General features: G+C 33.0%; 1 protein-coding gene across 1 annotated transcript in view; it reads right to left on the bottom strand.

Annotated features, from left to right (window-relative positions):
- The window catches only part of CWF19L2 (CWF19 like cell cycle control factor 2), a 95,707-nt gene that overhangs the window by 40,498 nt on the left and 39,387 nt on the right, over positions 1–15,822 (bottom strand). The window contains exons 9-10 of the mRNA XM_045556682.1: positions 14,026–14,119; positions 12,239–12,325 (exon numbers count right to left, since the gene is read on the bottom strand). Of these exons, the coding sequence (XP_045412638.1) occupies positions 12,239–12,325; positions 14,026–14,119 (181 nt within the window). The remainder of the gene's footprint in view (positions 1–12,238; positions 12,326–14,025; positions 14,120–15,822) is intronic.

Genomic DNA, 15,822 nt, shown 5'->3' with positions numbered 1-15,822 from the left:
TATATATATACACACACATATATACACAACCCTGATTCTAAACCACAGTCTAAATAGTACTAAATAGTGAAATAAGGCCAAGGATTTTAACGTAACTATACAAGGCCTTCAAATTCTGGCCCTAGACTTTTCTAGCTCCTCATAGTTTTTGCAAATTTACTGTACATTTTACTTCTGCATGGAACAATTATCCCTTCTTACTCAACTAGGAAATTAAGGATTTAGTCACAGCTAATGCTCTGTTATCAAATAATTTCAGGCATATTTATATTGCTAGACCATAATCTTTTTAGTAACTATATGTCTACTTATTAGTCTTTGCAGAACAAAGACCAAGCTGTACACTACTTGGTATCTATAGGACCTGTCACAGTGTCAAACAATAGTAAGAATTCAACAAATGCTTGAAAAATGACATTAACAAACTGGTGCCTCTGACAGATTAATTATACTCCCAAAGCTAACTCATTTTCCACCTTAGTCACCTCTTTGCTCCCTTTGTCTACTTTCTGTTCCTTAGGCTGCCAATAGAAAAGACTCAGTTGTGCCATTTTGGGAACCCACGACAGAGTGCATTCTAACAATCTACTTGGCATTAAAACCCAAGATAGAAATGAGAAGTTCATTCTACACAGAAAATATGCAAAAACATTTTCATCATCCATGTGATTTAGTAATTGCTCTCCAAAGAAAGCAGAAACACTTCCTGATATAACTAGAAAGCATTTATAAAATCTTTCCATTTTCATAAGAATGCCAAATGCTCCAGGTTTCTAAATTATCCCAAGCAACTGCAGTTTGCTGTGTAGGACTTCATATTTCAAAACATCAAAACTGATTATTTATTATAAACATTTTACATGGACATTTTAATTAACAAATCTCAAAATGTTTTGGGATCATTCACTCATTAATCCATTAAATAGCCTTCTGGCTGACAAAAATCATGAATTCTCACTTTAAAGGAAGAAAAGAGAAAACAAAACATTTTATATAAAGTTATAAAATCAATTTGCTAACATATCCAGCATTAACCTTCCCTATTGGCATCCATACTACATGTAAAGTAATAAATAATTTTCTCCCACAAAGTGCATATCACTTTTATAGTATAAAAGAATTGTATTTGCCAGTAAAACACACTTCAGAGTCTAGTCATTCTAAATTTCCATTTAACCCAACACATATTTAAAACTTAACTGTGTTTCCCACCTTTCCAGACCAAAGACCAATCTGCACACTGCTTTGTATGCATAGAACCTGGCATAGTGTCAAACAACACTGAGTACTCAATAAATGCTTGATAAAAGGAATTAATAAGCTGGTGCCTCACACAGACTAATTATACTCCCAAAGCTAACCCACTTTTCCCTCTACTTTCCTCTTCTACCTCCTTTTCTACTTTCTGTTCCTTAGGCCTAACAATACAAATTATACTAAGTTTTCTGCTTTGGGTACCCAAGATAGAAATATTGAGGAGTCCAGAAATATTAAGTTCCCAATTGCTAACATATTAATGCAGAATACAGGGCTTATTTAAGAATCTGTGTAAGTGTCAACAAACTCTGGTCCACAAGCCAAATCCAGCCTGCTGCTTGTTTTTGGTCAGCCCACAAGCTAAGAATGGTTTTACATTATTAAATGTTTGGCAGAAAGTCAAAATAATAATATTTTATGACAAATAAAAATTATATGCAATTTTAATTTTAGTGTACATAAATACAATTTTATTAGAATACAGCCATACTCATTCATTTATGTATTATCTATGGCTGCTTTTATGATACAACAGCAGTTGAGTAGTTGCAACATAGACCATATAGTCCACAAAGTCTAAAATATTTACTATTTGGTCTCTAGAGAAAAGTCTGCCAATCCTTGAACTACATTATTCTTCAGCTTAGACAACTAATTCAAAATCATTTTATTGATTTTTTTTTTTTTTACTACCTAAGAAAGGGTAATATAAAAACTTGCAATTCCTTGGTAATATTACAAAAGATCTACTTTGGTAACAGCTAGAGAATGGGACCTGGTGATCTTTTTTTTTTTTTTAAGAGACAGGGTTTCACTCTTTTTAAGAGACAGGGTTTCACTCTTTTTAAGAGACAGCCTGTTGCCCCAGGCTGGAGTGCCTGCCTCGGGCCTTCCAAAGTGCTAGGATTACAGGCATGAGCCACTGCACCTGGCCATTATTTTGTTAAAATATCTATGCTTGACTTCCATTTCAGTCTATAATGTCAAAACAAAACATATCAGTATAACCTGCCACTGTTAAAAAACTAGACAATAGGACAAATACGTGAAAAACCATTTTCAGACACTGAACAGCTGAAGGAGTGTGATCTCTGAGAGAGGGAAACCAGTGAGATGAGCCCTAGGATTGCCACAGCTTTCTACCAAGAGGCAGTTTACAGGTTGCAGCCCAAGAAAGGGGAACCTACACAGAGCTCAGTTTCCTTGCCGACTAAATTGGGATATATTTTAACAAGCTGTTAGAAGAGAAGATCTAGCAAAGAAAATAAAGCAAACCAAAAAAAATTAAGGAAATATTAATGCCAAATAAGAACAAATTTATTTACATAAAAGAAAGGTAATCATAGTATACTATTTGGCTTATCAGTATCTACTTACAGGATCAAGAGGTAACTTTAATTAGAAATACAGAAGTCAAGTGCAATGTACATTATTTCAGACGACAGTTACACTAAAAACTCAGACACCACCTCTATACAATTCATCTATGTAACCAAAAACCACTTGTACCTCCCTAAATCTATTGAAATAAAAAATAAAAATAAATGTTTAAAAAAAAGAAATAGAGAAATAAAGCCAGAAGAAACAGCTAAAAACCAAAAATGGCTACCTCCAAGATTGGGATATGGTCTGGAAAGAGCTCAAGGCATTATTATTACTTGATATGGCTAGGCCTTTTAGCACTACTTATATGTAACACATTGATTAAAAACACTTTGATTCAAAGCTGGTATTAAAAAGTCTAAATGTTTGAAAGCCTTTTCTAGCATTTGGAAATAAAGCAAAAGTCTTCTAATAGATCACATTTTCCCATCAGTGGTCCACAAAACTTCCAGAGGGGTCATGATGCTATTCTCAAAGTTTGTTATCACTGAAGCCCATATAGCATGTTGCAACTTTTATCTTTTAAAATTTCAATAAATAAGCAGTTATCATTCTTAGTATTTCATGACATTTATATAACATCTACTGTATCTCTAATTACAGCCACAGTCATATCAAATGAGAGCAGGTTGTTCACTACACACAGGCACCTGGCCAAGGCAGTGGGTAGACTGAACACCAAGCTACATCCCAATTACCAAGATGTATGTCCTAGCTCAAGGCTGTTTTTAATTTGTACAAAGGTATTCATAGCACTGTATCTGCCCAAAGGAGCCATCTTTTCCCAGTCTCATGAAAGTACCACAGGGGTTCAAGGCAGCCCTAGTTATATCCCCTTTTTAAAATTCTTAATACTGTCTATCTGTGTCATCCTTTTTCTTTCCTTGATCAGCGATCTTAGAGGTTTGCCTATTTTATTAATTTTTTTTCAGAGAATGAATTCTTGGGTTCTTGATCATTTCCATTTATTTTTGGTTTTCTATTTCAGGAATTTCAGCTGTTTTCAGGAATTTTACCTATCCTGCATATCTTATATCTACTCTTTGATATGTTTTCCTTTATCTCTTTTGTGTTGAGCTATTGGCTAATGCCACAGCCATTGTTATTGGTAATTATTATTACCAAATTAATATTATTGATTATATTATTAATTATTACTTAATTTTCATACATAATTCAAAGAATCAGACACGGATGATTTATTATTTCTGAGTAGAGAAGAACATATGAACACCATAAATTTTTCTATGATTCATTGTGATATAATTTCAAGTGTTTTTCTTTTCTTTCCTTTTCTTTTTGGTGTTGTTCAGTGTCACTCAACTTAATTTTATTTTTCTCTTCCTCATAAATCTTTATTAGCAAACGTCTACTGCAATTATTCTAGTTAGAATTTCTTTGGTACTTACATACTTATTATACACTATACTATGAAATTGAAAACATTTTTAGTTTTCCTAAAAGCACATTAAATTTGATGTCTAACTATCTTCAACAATTTGTTATGCATTCTACAATATGCTTTAAGTAATTTTGAAATACATACAATGATAAAATTTACTTTGATCAAGGCTGATTTGTTTCACTTAAAATGTCTTCCCTTTAAACTGCAAATACACAATATAAATAAGTGACATCATTTTTCCAATCCCTCCCAAAAAAAAATCTGAAAAGAGACTATATAAGAATCAAACCCTTCAAGAGAACACATAAGTCTCAAATGCTGCTGCATAGTATATGGGCTCACTGTTTTTCATACACAGTAATATTTCACTTTCCCTGTAAATTTAATTGTACAACAGAAAAAGGAATGAAATGCTAACAATAGACTTAGGAAAAAAAACTAATGAGCATGTGGGAGAATAGAAGCAAACTGTTGGAGGAAAGAGGTTGTTTGGTTATTCTTCCTTCTCTAAGGAAACTAATTAGTTATGGCTTCAGTATCTGTTAAAGAGCCCTGTTCAAAATTTGAGACAGTACACAAGATAATTCTTCATCCCAAAATTTGACCATTAATAAATACACAATCATAACTATCCAAAATAACTACAAGTTTCTATAAATCATTACACTTCAGAAAATACTCTTCATAAAACACTTTTAAAAATTTACCTCAGAAAGCATTAAGAATTATATTTCACCTATAGTCATTATGAGTGGGTGTTTCCCATTCAATGACTGATACCTATAGGTAAACACTCCCACCTACAATAATACCATGACAAACATATTTTTGTGTCACACAATTAATTCTTACAGATAGTAGTCATAGAGAATAGCTTTTCCTTTGGTAAAGTTACAGAAAGGATGATAGGATGCAAAAATAATGGCTATAGCCTCAGAACATTTTCTGGATGGACCCTCTTCACTACCTCCATATTTCTATACTTTCCCTTTGAAAAACCATCAAAGGACTGTAATTATATATTTGTATAATTAATCTTATTTATATGTTTTCTTTCCAGAGAGATTGTTTCCCAAAGGAATATATGATATCTGGGTTAAGATCTCAAGGATGAGGAGGAAGTAATTCAGAGAAGAATGGAGAAGAAGAATATTCTAGGCAAAGAAAAGATTTTGTGCAAAGGCACTGAGGCAGGAGGGAAAGCAGTTACTTCAGGTCAAGATAAGAGATGATGGTCATCTCAGACAGTGTGGTAGATATGAAAAACAAACAGCAAATTTAATATTTAGAAGGTAAAACTGACACTATTCCATGATGAATTTTACATGAGATGTGAGAATAGAGAAAAGATTCTATATGCTACACTATGAGTTTGCACTTATATATTACCTATAAAATTGTTTTTGCTTTAATTCATTTAGCTTAAAATATTTGCTCCTATAGGAATAATCTATTTAAAGAAATAAGCCCTGTAATAATGCATACAATATTATTTCTAACTATTCAGCACAGAAATGAGGGACACTTTAGGGAGGATAAAAAAACAAGCTGAACTATATAAAAATAGGTACCTCTATAGACCCATCTTGCTTTGCTGGGGGAGAAACTAGCTAAATGACTAAAAGGAAATAACACTTTTGTGTACCTACTGTTGTGTCAGGGAATGCTATATCTTAAGTAAAGTGTACCTACAGTAACATGATGAAGTATTAATAAATAGTGGAACAAATGCAAAGCTATGATAATATTTATTTTAGATTTAAAATATAGAAAATTGAGAATGCAAGTACCTTCTACAAAGAAAGAACTGAAAGGTATTTGTTGAATGAAGGTCAAACCTCACGGCTTCAAAATTAAAGGCAAATCACAAAAATTTTTCAGTCTTGTAATTAATTTTTTGCTGTTTTATTATGTTTTGGGGAATCAACTACAGAGACTGGGCTGCTGAAACAAAAGAAGATCAGTCTAGGAGTTCATATATTCTAAGAATCACAGCAATGACAGTATAGTGAATGTACAATGTACTCAAAAATCAGATCCAAAAGACAGTGTTAAGGCAATAATAAAGTATGGTCAAATGCTACTGACAACACTTTAAATCACCACTCAAGTACCTGACTTTATATACAAATATATAAAATGATTATTTTATTATTTATTAGTTAATGTTTCTCTATGACCCTCTAAGGCCCTTAGTTAATTCCCTAATTTCTTTCAAGAGAATGTCCATAAACCCTCTCTACATAGCTGCCCAGGGACCATAATAATGAATTTCTCTTCTGTATCAGCTGTGTAAACAAAACTTTAAAGCCACTGCAACATTATGTAATGATTATTTCATTCTTTACTGCAAATGATGAGCTGAAATTTCCTACTTTTTTAACATATAGAGCTGAATTCCCTTAGATTAAATGTGTCCATGATGTGATTCCATTGAAGGATTATTAACAGGAAGAAGTTACAGAAGGGGAGATTTGGATCTAATATATTAAAGAATTAGGATTAAATTTTTCCTGATATAAAACTGGCAATCTCCAAACTCAGTGGACTCATCATTCAGTGTCCAAGCACAAGTTAGATGAAGAAGCTATGTAGTTGGGTTATTATTTAAAAATGGAAGCTCACCTGTGGGAGGGTCAGACTAAATTATTTCAAAAATCATGGATCATTTTTAAGATTTACAAGAAAAAACTACAAAGAAGAAAATAAATCAAGACATTCACATAACAAACCTTTCATTATTTCTTGATTGTCTAAAATATGCCAAGAATTACTCTAGGTAATATACATGAACTAAAAGAATAACCCTTGTCCTAAATACTAAATAATTCACTCTCTAAAGTGGAAGAGAAATAACCAAACCGATAATTACAAGTGCTGGTAGCTTTTCACTAAAGCCAAAACGATATTCATAGGTATTTGAATCAATTGATTTACCTTGCTCCTATAACTTAACATTTCCACCAAACAAGCTAAGCAATGAAAGAATTTCTTCCTGCTCAAGCATTCCATGAATGGGAATTTCTTTTTTCTGAAAGGGCAAGATTTCCATCATAAGTATTGCAGGATTTTCCTCTAGAATATCATCAAATTTCTGTGAGTAGTAAACAATTTTGTATTCTACTCTCATTTCTTAACAAAACTACTTAATACTTTGAAAGGTAGGTAAGTCAAGGTGGTGGCCCTGACAGAATAAATTGCTTTAGTGACAGTAGAGAATTCTTTCAGAATTGTTGGCAGAGGTTTGTTTTATATATATATATATATATATATATATATATATATATATATATATATATATATATATGGTAAAGCTTGAACCAGATGTGTAAGTGTCCCGTCTCTGCAAAGAAGATGAAGATATGTCTTTCTGTTCAAAGAATCCTCAGGAAAAAACCTTTCCATTTGAAGCTACAGAGGACTATTCAGTTTCCAAAAGAGGCTAACAAACGTAAGTTCTACTTTGTATACTACTTTGAACTCTACTTTGAATACTAATCTACTGAGTTATAAGGTCTGCTGCTCAAAGCTAGGAGGAGCTAGAAATTACAAAAACATCAGTAACATCAGAATTGTGTACTCAAGAAATGATATAGCCTGTCAATTACTCTATGATACCCTTAAAACAGCAGAAGAAATGTTATTTAACAGACTGTTTCATCTTTTTTTCTTCTGTTCCAAGGCACAAACTAGCTCAACCATTTCCAGAGCACATAAATTCATCAAGATTTCTCTATGTGGCTCCTTTTGCTTGTATAAGATACTTTGAAAACCAATTTCACGTTAAGCAACTACACAGGATAATGGAAAAAGTATTTCAGTTTAGGTGAATTTAAGAAATGAAATCTAATGGGACGTGGCAAATCTCAGCCAAAAGATGAGAAAATAGTCAGTCCATTCGACAGGGCCAACAAAGCTTGATCATAAAAGGTGACACAAAAATCTCAAGCTCAGGTCCAATCTCATTGGTTGGAATCCCATATAGTGATATCAAATTTCTGATCAATTATTCCAAATCTATTAGAAAGCCTGAAACAGTTAATTTCCTTTAGTTGAGTAAGATAGCCTAAAACAGTTAATTACCCTTAACTGGATAAACAAGTTCAAGACCCTGAGATTACAAAATAAATCAAACTTAACCTATCATATTGAGTTTAGGTAAAAACATAGTAATAGCTTGGTAAACTTTTTTTTAGTATGAAAATTTACTTCACTTTAACACAAAAACACATTTTTAATGGCACTGTCACATTTTTTCATAATGACCTCTTCATTTTAACTTTGTTAAAATTTGTGTATGTTTCGTCTTTTGAAGGTGTTTGAAACCCTTAAGTGAATAAGCTATATAAAACTAATAACAGTTTAAAATTTTAAGGGAATTTAATTATCTAACCATGGCAATGGTTAATGGTATTAAGGAATTTTAATCTGCTATATTTCTTAAGTTTATTGAGTGATTTACTAAATTTCTCAATAATATTTAATGCTTAAGGAAGAACTGGTTAACTAACAAATTCATATATGAATTAAAATACAAATAACTAAGTATTCCTTGCTACTCACAGACATTTAATGCCCCTTCAAACGTTTAAAAAAAAAACTATCAAAAGCACTGGCTTTTTTATTTTAGTACGTATGGTGAGCAAAGTAAAATGAAAGAATACATATGATTCATAATACTTTCTTTTCTATAATAGGCCTAATATTTAAAGAGAGAGATAAAGGCAGAATGGAGTTTCTAAAGATCAAAATGGCATGTTTTTTAGTTATTCTAGAGGCTTTAGCACAGGTACCGTGAAGACTGTGCTAACTGGCTGTGGAACAGTCATGTCCCTATAGTTGTTTAGAATGAAAACTACCTGTTATCAAGAAGACTTTTCTTACAAAGATAATTTTTTAACCAACCAAATCAAAGGGGAAAAAAAAATGTGCCTGAGTCAGGAATCCCCTAAAGTCCAGCCACAGCGTTAAAACCCTTTAATAAAAAATGACAAGTGCCAGGAAAGAAGTACAGATAGAAGGTAGTAACAAGTATACAAATATATATGAAAAGATAAATGCCATAGAGAATATTTTTAAAATCTTTGAGGTTTCTTACAAAGCTAAACATACTCTCACCACAAGATCCAGCAATTGCACTCCTTGGTATTTACCCAAAGGAGCTGAAAACTTATGTCCACATAAAAACCTGCCCAAAGATGTTTAGAGCAGCTTTATTCATAACTGCAGAAACTTGGAAACAACCAAGATGTCCTTCAATAGGTGAATGAATAAATAAAATGTGGTACCTACAGACCAAAGAATATTATTCAGCACTAAAAGGAAATGAGCTATCAAACCTTGGAAAGACATGTAGGAAGCTTAAATGCGTATTACTAAATGAAAGAAGCCAATCTGAAAAGCCTACATACTATATGATTCCAACTATATGACATTCTGGAAAAGGTAAAACTATGGAGACAGTAAAAAGATAAGTGGTTGCCAGGGATTAAGAGGTAGGAAGGAATGAACAGATGGAACACAGAGAATTTTTGCAGCACTGAAAATACTCTGTATGATACTATAATGGTGGATACGTGTCATTATATATTTGTCCAAACCAATAGAATATGCAACGCCAAGAGAGGACCTTAATGTAATTATGGATTTTGTGTGGTAATGATATGTCAATGTAGGTTCATTTATTATAACAAATGTACCACTCCAGTGAGGGATTTGATAATGGGGGAAGCTGTGCATGTGTGGGGATGGGGGTATACGGGAAGTCTCTGTACCTTCCTCTCAATTTTGCTGTAGACCTGAAATTACTCTTTAAAAAAAAAAAAAAGTCTTTTAAGGTTTCAAAAGTGGAAAAAGTTGTAACTGTTGGAGAAGATCAGAAAAAAGTTTTAATGAAGGAGGTAAAGACAAACACTGAAAAGCGGATAAGCTTCATGAGGGTGATACCTGGCACAAATAATAAATAGTTTATGCAAATGTCAAAGAGATACATAGGTTACGTGTAAGACAACGTTGGAAGTAGGGCTAAAAATGGGGCTATACTATAGAAGATCTGGTACTTAATATAGTTAGCATTAAGAAACCACTTAAAGTTTTAGTATACAAAATTATTATGACCACAAGGACATTTGAAAAAATTAATTTGGCAAAAGTGTTTAAGATAGACTGCACAGTACACCTAATTTTAGTTACCCTCCTTTAGTCCCTACATTTTAATCCTTGTAATTTCTCATTCTTATTTCCTTAATCTGTGCAAGAAATTTTGAATTATCCACTTTTTTTAAATATTAGCTACCATAACTTAGTGAAAACAATTAATTTCATAAACATACTCTGTATACTATTATCTAAGTCACAAATGATGTTAGCCTGAAAAAAAAAAATCTATGGAACTTGATTTCATACATCTTAATCTCTTCTCATACTGACAATAAATTATGTAAATTAATCTTTGAGAATAGACCTTTACAATCAATTATAAACTTCATTATATCTTAAACCTGATTCTCCAAACAACTGTTTCTTTGCCGTTCAGCATCAAAGAAGAGGTATCATGTAAACACGAGTACTTCCATGGGTTTAAGTCCTTTCTCTCCACTTAGTTAAATGTCTGGACAAGTTACTTGACCCTCTGTACCCAGTTTCTTGATCTATAAAAGTGGAATAATGACATGGACTACCTCAAGGGCTGTTTGAAAACTGAACAAGTTAATTTATCTAACCTCCAACACTATAATATATCCAATTCAGCCCTTCAAGTTCTATCTACATTTATGCCCATGATGAATTCACACATTATCATGAATTTAAATATCTATATGCTAATAACTCCCAAATTTCTATCTCCAGCCCAGGCTTCTGCCAACCCCCAACTATCCAACTGCATACTTGACATTTACACTGGTTCTACTTCTAAAAGACATCCAAACTCTATATACCCATAAAAGAATTTCTCATCTCTGCCCCAAAACCTACTCTTCCTCTTTCTTCCACAACTCAAATAAAAATTACTTTATTCTTTCAGCCATTCAAGCTAAAAACCTTGGGGTCCCCTTTACCTCCTCTCTTTATCTCATTACCTACCCACCCCCCACCTAAACCATCAAAAAAATCCTGTCAGCTCTCCTTTCAAAATATTTATAAAAAATATTTTAACGTACACAAGCACAATCACTTCTAACCATCTCCTTACCTACTATGTTGGTCAAAGCCACCATAATTTCTTATCTGCACTATTACAAAAGCCAGCCTACACTCCAGCTTCTGCCCCTATTCTCCTTCAAACTGTTCTTAATAGAGAAGCAATGGTCCAGTCAAAATTTATTTTCTGCTCAAAACCTTTTAATAGCTTCTCGTTCTCAGTCAGGATAAAAGCTCAATTCCCGATCATGGCTTTCAAAGCTTAACATGATCCAACCTCCCATAGTTTCTCTAACCTGGATCTCCTACTTCCCTCTCTCATTCCAACACTGGTCTCCATGCTGTTCTTCCTACACATCAAACATGTTCCCATCTTTGGGCCTTTACATTTTATGTTCCCTGTGCCTGGAGTGCTCTTCACTCTGATACACAATCACTACTTCACTTACTTCAAGTCTTTACATCAATGCCACTTTTTCAATGAGAATTGACCTGTGTGCCCCAAGCCACCAATCCACCTGTCACCCAAAATCTCCACTACCCTGCCATAGGATGTATAACTTTCTAATATGCAGTATAATTTATTTATTAGTTTTATCACTTATTGTCCTTCTATCCCTTCGCAAATGAAAGTTCCATGAAGGCAGGTGTTTTTATCTGTTTTGTTCACTATCAGATGGATGAATGAATCATAGAACAAAGTAATTTGTTTTATATGAAATGGATATCTAATTCAAGTCTCTCATTCTGTAAGGGGAAAATTTAAGGGCCAGTTTTACTTGTATAAGGTCAAACAGTCAGTAAGAAGCTAAGCCCAGAATAAAAGCAGGATCTCCTTGGCCCAAGGCCTAGGCTCTTTTCTACCAGGGCACACTGGTGGAATGTAAGAGAATACTTATGAAAATAAATTTTTAAAATGAGCAAACAAATAAGCATACAAACACACAGACACAGATACAGATACAGACACATCTCATATTAAAATATTGCCACTGCAGAGTAGTAGTATTATACAAGGAATTTGCATGCCTGCAAACAAACTTTCTTACTTACCTCTTCCCCGGTTTTTGATATCTGTGTCATAGTTTCTTTGAATTTATTTGCCTTTTCAAGTTGAGCTTTAAGTTGTTCAGCTAATTCCTTCAAAAAAAAAAAGTACAAATTGGTATGATATGTAGCTTAAGTCTTTACTACAGAATATTTCAAATTTATACCACAGAAAGAAAAATAGCATAACTAACACTCATGTAGCCATCATCTAATTTCAATTACCAACTTACAGCCTAGTATATTCCTTTTTAATGAATTTGTCTCAGTTACAAATTTCTCAAATACCTGTGGTATTTGTTTATGCTTTGAAGATAAATAATTACAAGGACATATATTTTGGGGGAGAAAGGGAGATGGAAGAAATACATAACCTTAAGAATGACATTTTTATAATTTCTTACCTATTATAAACTTCCAATACTTACAACTGTAGTTATTTGTAGTAAGACAGCCAAAACATGATTTAAAATACTACCTTCTTTGTTGTTCATAAGTAATTTAGATAAAAATTCTGAATATGTTTCAATTTTACTCTAGGAAACCTATAGGAATTTATATAATATAAAACTATCATATAAATCAATAAACCAGGAAGTAACAAATTGAATAAGCAGGTTTATGTGACAAAGAATAGCACGCTCCACTGCAGTGGTTCCATGAATACAGGAACACATATTTTAACTCTTACCTAGATGACCTCTCTTTCACTACTTTAACTAATGCCTCTCTGTACTTAACAAAACTCAAACTTCACTTTCTTGCTATCATTATTGTTGTTGGTTTATCCTTACCAATTTTTAGGTCGAGTCCAAGTTCAGTGTTACCAAGGATCACATTCACAGAGACAGAACAGCATATGCAAGATATGCCTTTTAACAGACATATAAACTAATAGAAACATCTTGCTTGGCTACCATTTGTTCTACTAAACAGTATTGTACCGATAGCATACCAAAACAGAAGACTACTTAAAGATCACTTATATTTGGGTTTGAGATGAGTGCACACATATAAACATGACTGAATCTATTCCATTAAAACCTGGAAAGCTACCTGGCTGTGCCACTCTGCCATGAGCACTTTAATATATACATCTTATTGTTATATTATTTTAACAGGCATGTGACAATATAATGAATGAATGAATGCAGCTCTCACAAAATCATCCCTATTTCTATTCAATTCTGATGTAAATCACTCTTAACTCAAACATTACTATGGGAATTAAATGAGCTAGCCTATACAAAGCATCTAACACAGTATCAAACACAAACACATTTCCTTAAAACTTGAATAAATGACTGAACCATCTTTTTTTAAAAGCTCATTTTTTTAGGGTTCCTAAGTAAAGTGATTTAAGAAAGTAATAAGCATTCTTAATAATGACTAAAAATGGGGAAAAAAAAAACAGTGACATCTTTATCTCCTTCAAATATGCTCAGTAAGTTAGAAATGCAAGAATAAAGCAAATAGCTGGGATGAATGGCTGCTCAGGCAAAAAAAAAAAAAAAGAACAAAGCAAATAGCGAAGTAAAAAAGAAATTTAAGAGCACACAGTTCCCTAAAGTCTTAAATTTCAGAAATGTGAGAGAGAAAGTAGATTATTTATTTAGAAGCAGGCAGATAGTGCTGTTCCTAGAAATGTTCAAGAATTTCTTTAAGAAATCAATAAGCAGCAGTTATTTCCACAGTGTGCTACATCCACACTACTGAGGAACTTCTAAAAGTACTCATAAGAATTTAAATAGTTAATCACTATTCTCCAAAAGAACAACATCTAATAATCTTACCATATTCCCCATCATCTCTGCCTTGATAATCTTGGCTCCCAACTTGTTCTTCTCATCAACACTCAGGATGTGAATGGGCTCATCTTCCGGACTACTGGTGGACCAGGATAGATTAAGAGCATATGAAATAAAGGTACAACGCAAGTACCAATATTAAGATCTAAATGTTATTTTAACTGACCTCAACAAAGCATTCAGCACCAATAGGAGATCATGATTCTAATACATAAAAATTAAACTCACTGTTCTACCACATAGCAACAGTTTAAGGTGCTCTGTTACAATGTCATAATCACCTATGGCAATTATAGTAACTGATCAAAACCCCAGTAACAGTATTTATCAACTATTCTTCATTATTTAATATTGCCATACTGATAATTCTAAAAAGGAAACAAATAATTCTACACATCTTAGGAAACTCTTCTCATTCAATGTGACAAATTATGATAATCTAAGAAACTATAATCCAGAAATGATATATTTAACTGCATTCAAAGAATAAAAACTATGATTGTGTGCTCTTTTGCAAAGTCAGTCCAGAACACACCATATAGTTAAATAACACGAACTAGTTTAAAATTGAGCTCATGTGCCAAACCTACACTATGGAAGTCTCACACAAAAACAGAGAAAACTCCAGCCAAGGTTAGATTCCCCCACTTTACTACCTTAAGAAAGAATTCAAGGCTACAGTGCAGGAAGAGTGAACCCGGGCAGAGCCTGAAGGATTCCTGAGTGAAGGCGACGTACTTTAGAGTTCACTGAACAAATATCAGAGAGGAAAGCTGCATAGTGAGAAAATCCCAGAGAACGGCAGAGGGTTCTCCTTGAGTATTCCACAAGAAACTGCCCCCCAGTGAGGGAAAGAACTACCCCAAAGGATTAGAGGTACAGTATTCAGCACTCCTGGGAACGGTGTCAAGTCCCACTAGCCAGATCAGGAAAGCTCATAATTCAGAAACCACTGGGTACAGTATCAAAGGTCTTGTTTCATTAGTGAGAAATAATAAGCCCTAGACTAAATGCTGCTCTGGGTCCACCTAACAAATGTTAAGATAGAAAAAAGGATCGAATGGTTTCCAATTAACCCATGTCCCAGAAAAAAGCTCAAGAATATTTATAAAAATCCAAAAATATCTAGCACTTAAGGTAAAATTTGTAATATTTAGTATTCATTCAATGATAATCAGACAGGCAAATAAGTACAAAAATATAATCCATAATTAGAAGAAAATACTATCAGTCAAAATCAACCCAAAATTGACAAAGATGTGAAAAATAGCAGACAAGAATAATAAAAATTATTATTATAACTGTATTCTATATGTTCAAAAGTTAGATACAACAAAGATATAAAGACCTGAAATGAACTTCTACAGATGAAAACTACAATGTCTGAGATAAAATATGTACTGGATAAGATTAATGGAAGATTAGGCTGCAGAAGTAAAAATTAGTGAATTTGAAGCAACGTTCTTTATGCAAAATTCTATATGCAACACAGAGAAAAGAATTTTTAAAAATAAAAAGAACATCATAGGGCTGTGGGACAACCTTAAGTACCCCGTTATACACGTAATTAAAGTCCTTAAAACAAATGGGAAACAGAACAAAGGCCAAAATTTTTCAAATTTGTTGAAAATTACAAACTTACAGATCTAAGAAGCTCAAGGAATCCCAAGTACAAGAAAACTATACACACACACACACAAAATGACACAAAGGCACATTATAATCAAATTGTTAAAAAGTTATGGTAAAAGAGAACATTTTTAAAGCAGTCATAGGAAAAAC

The sequence above is a fragment of the Lemur catta genome, chromosome 7 (genome assembly GCF_020740605.2).
Source record: "Lemur catta isolate mLemCat1 chromosome 7, mLemCat1.pri, whole genome shotgun sequence".
Lineage (NCBI taxonomy): Eukaryota > Metazoa > Chordata > Mammalia > Primates > Lemuridae > Lemur > Lemur catta.
Note: the sequence above shows the minus strand (reverse complement) of the source record. Positions and strands in the feature narration are given on the sequence as shown.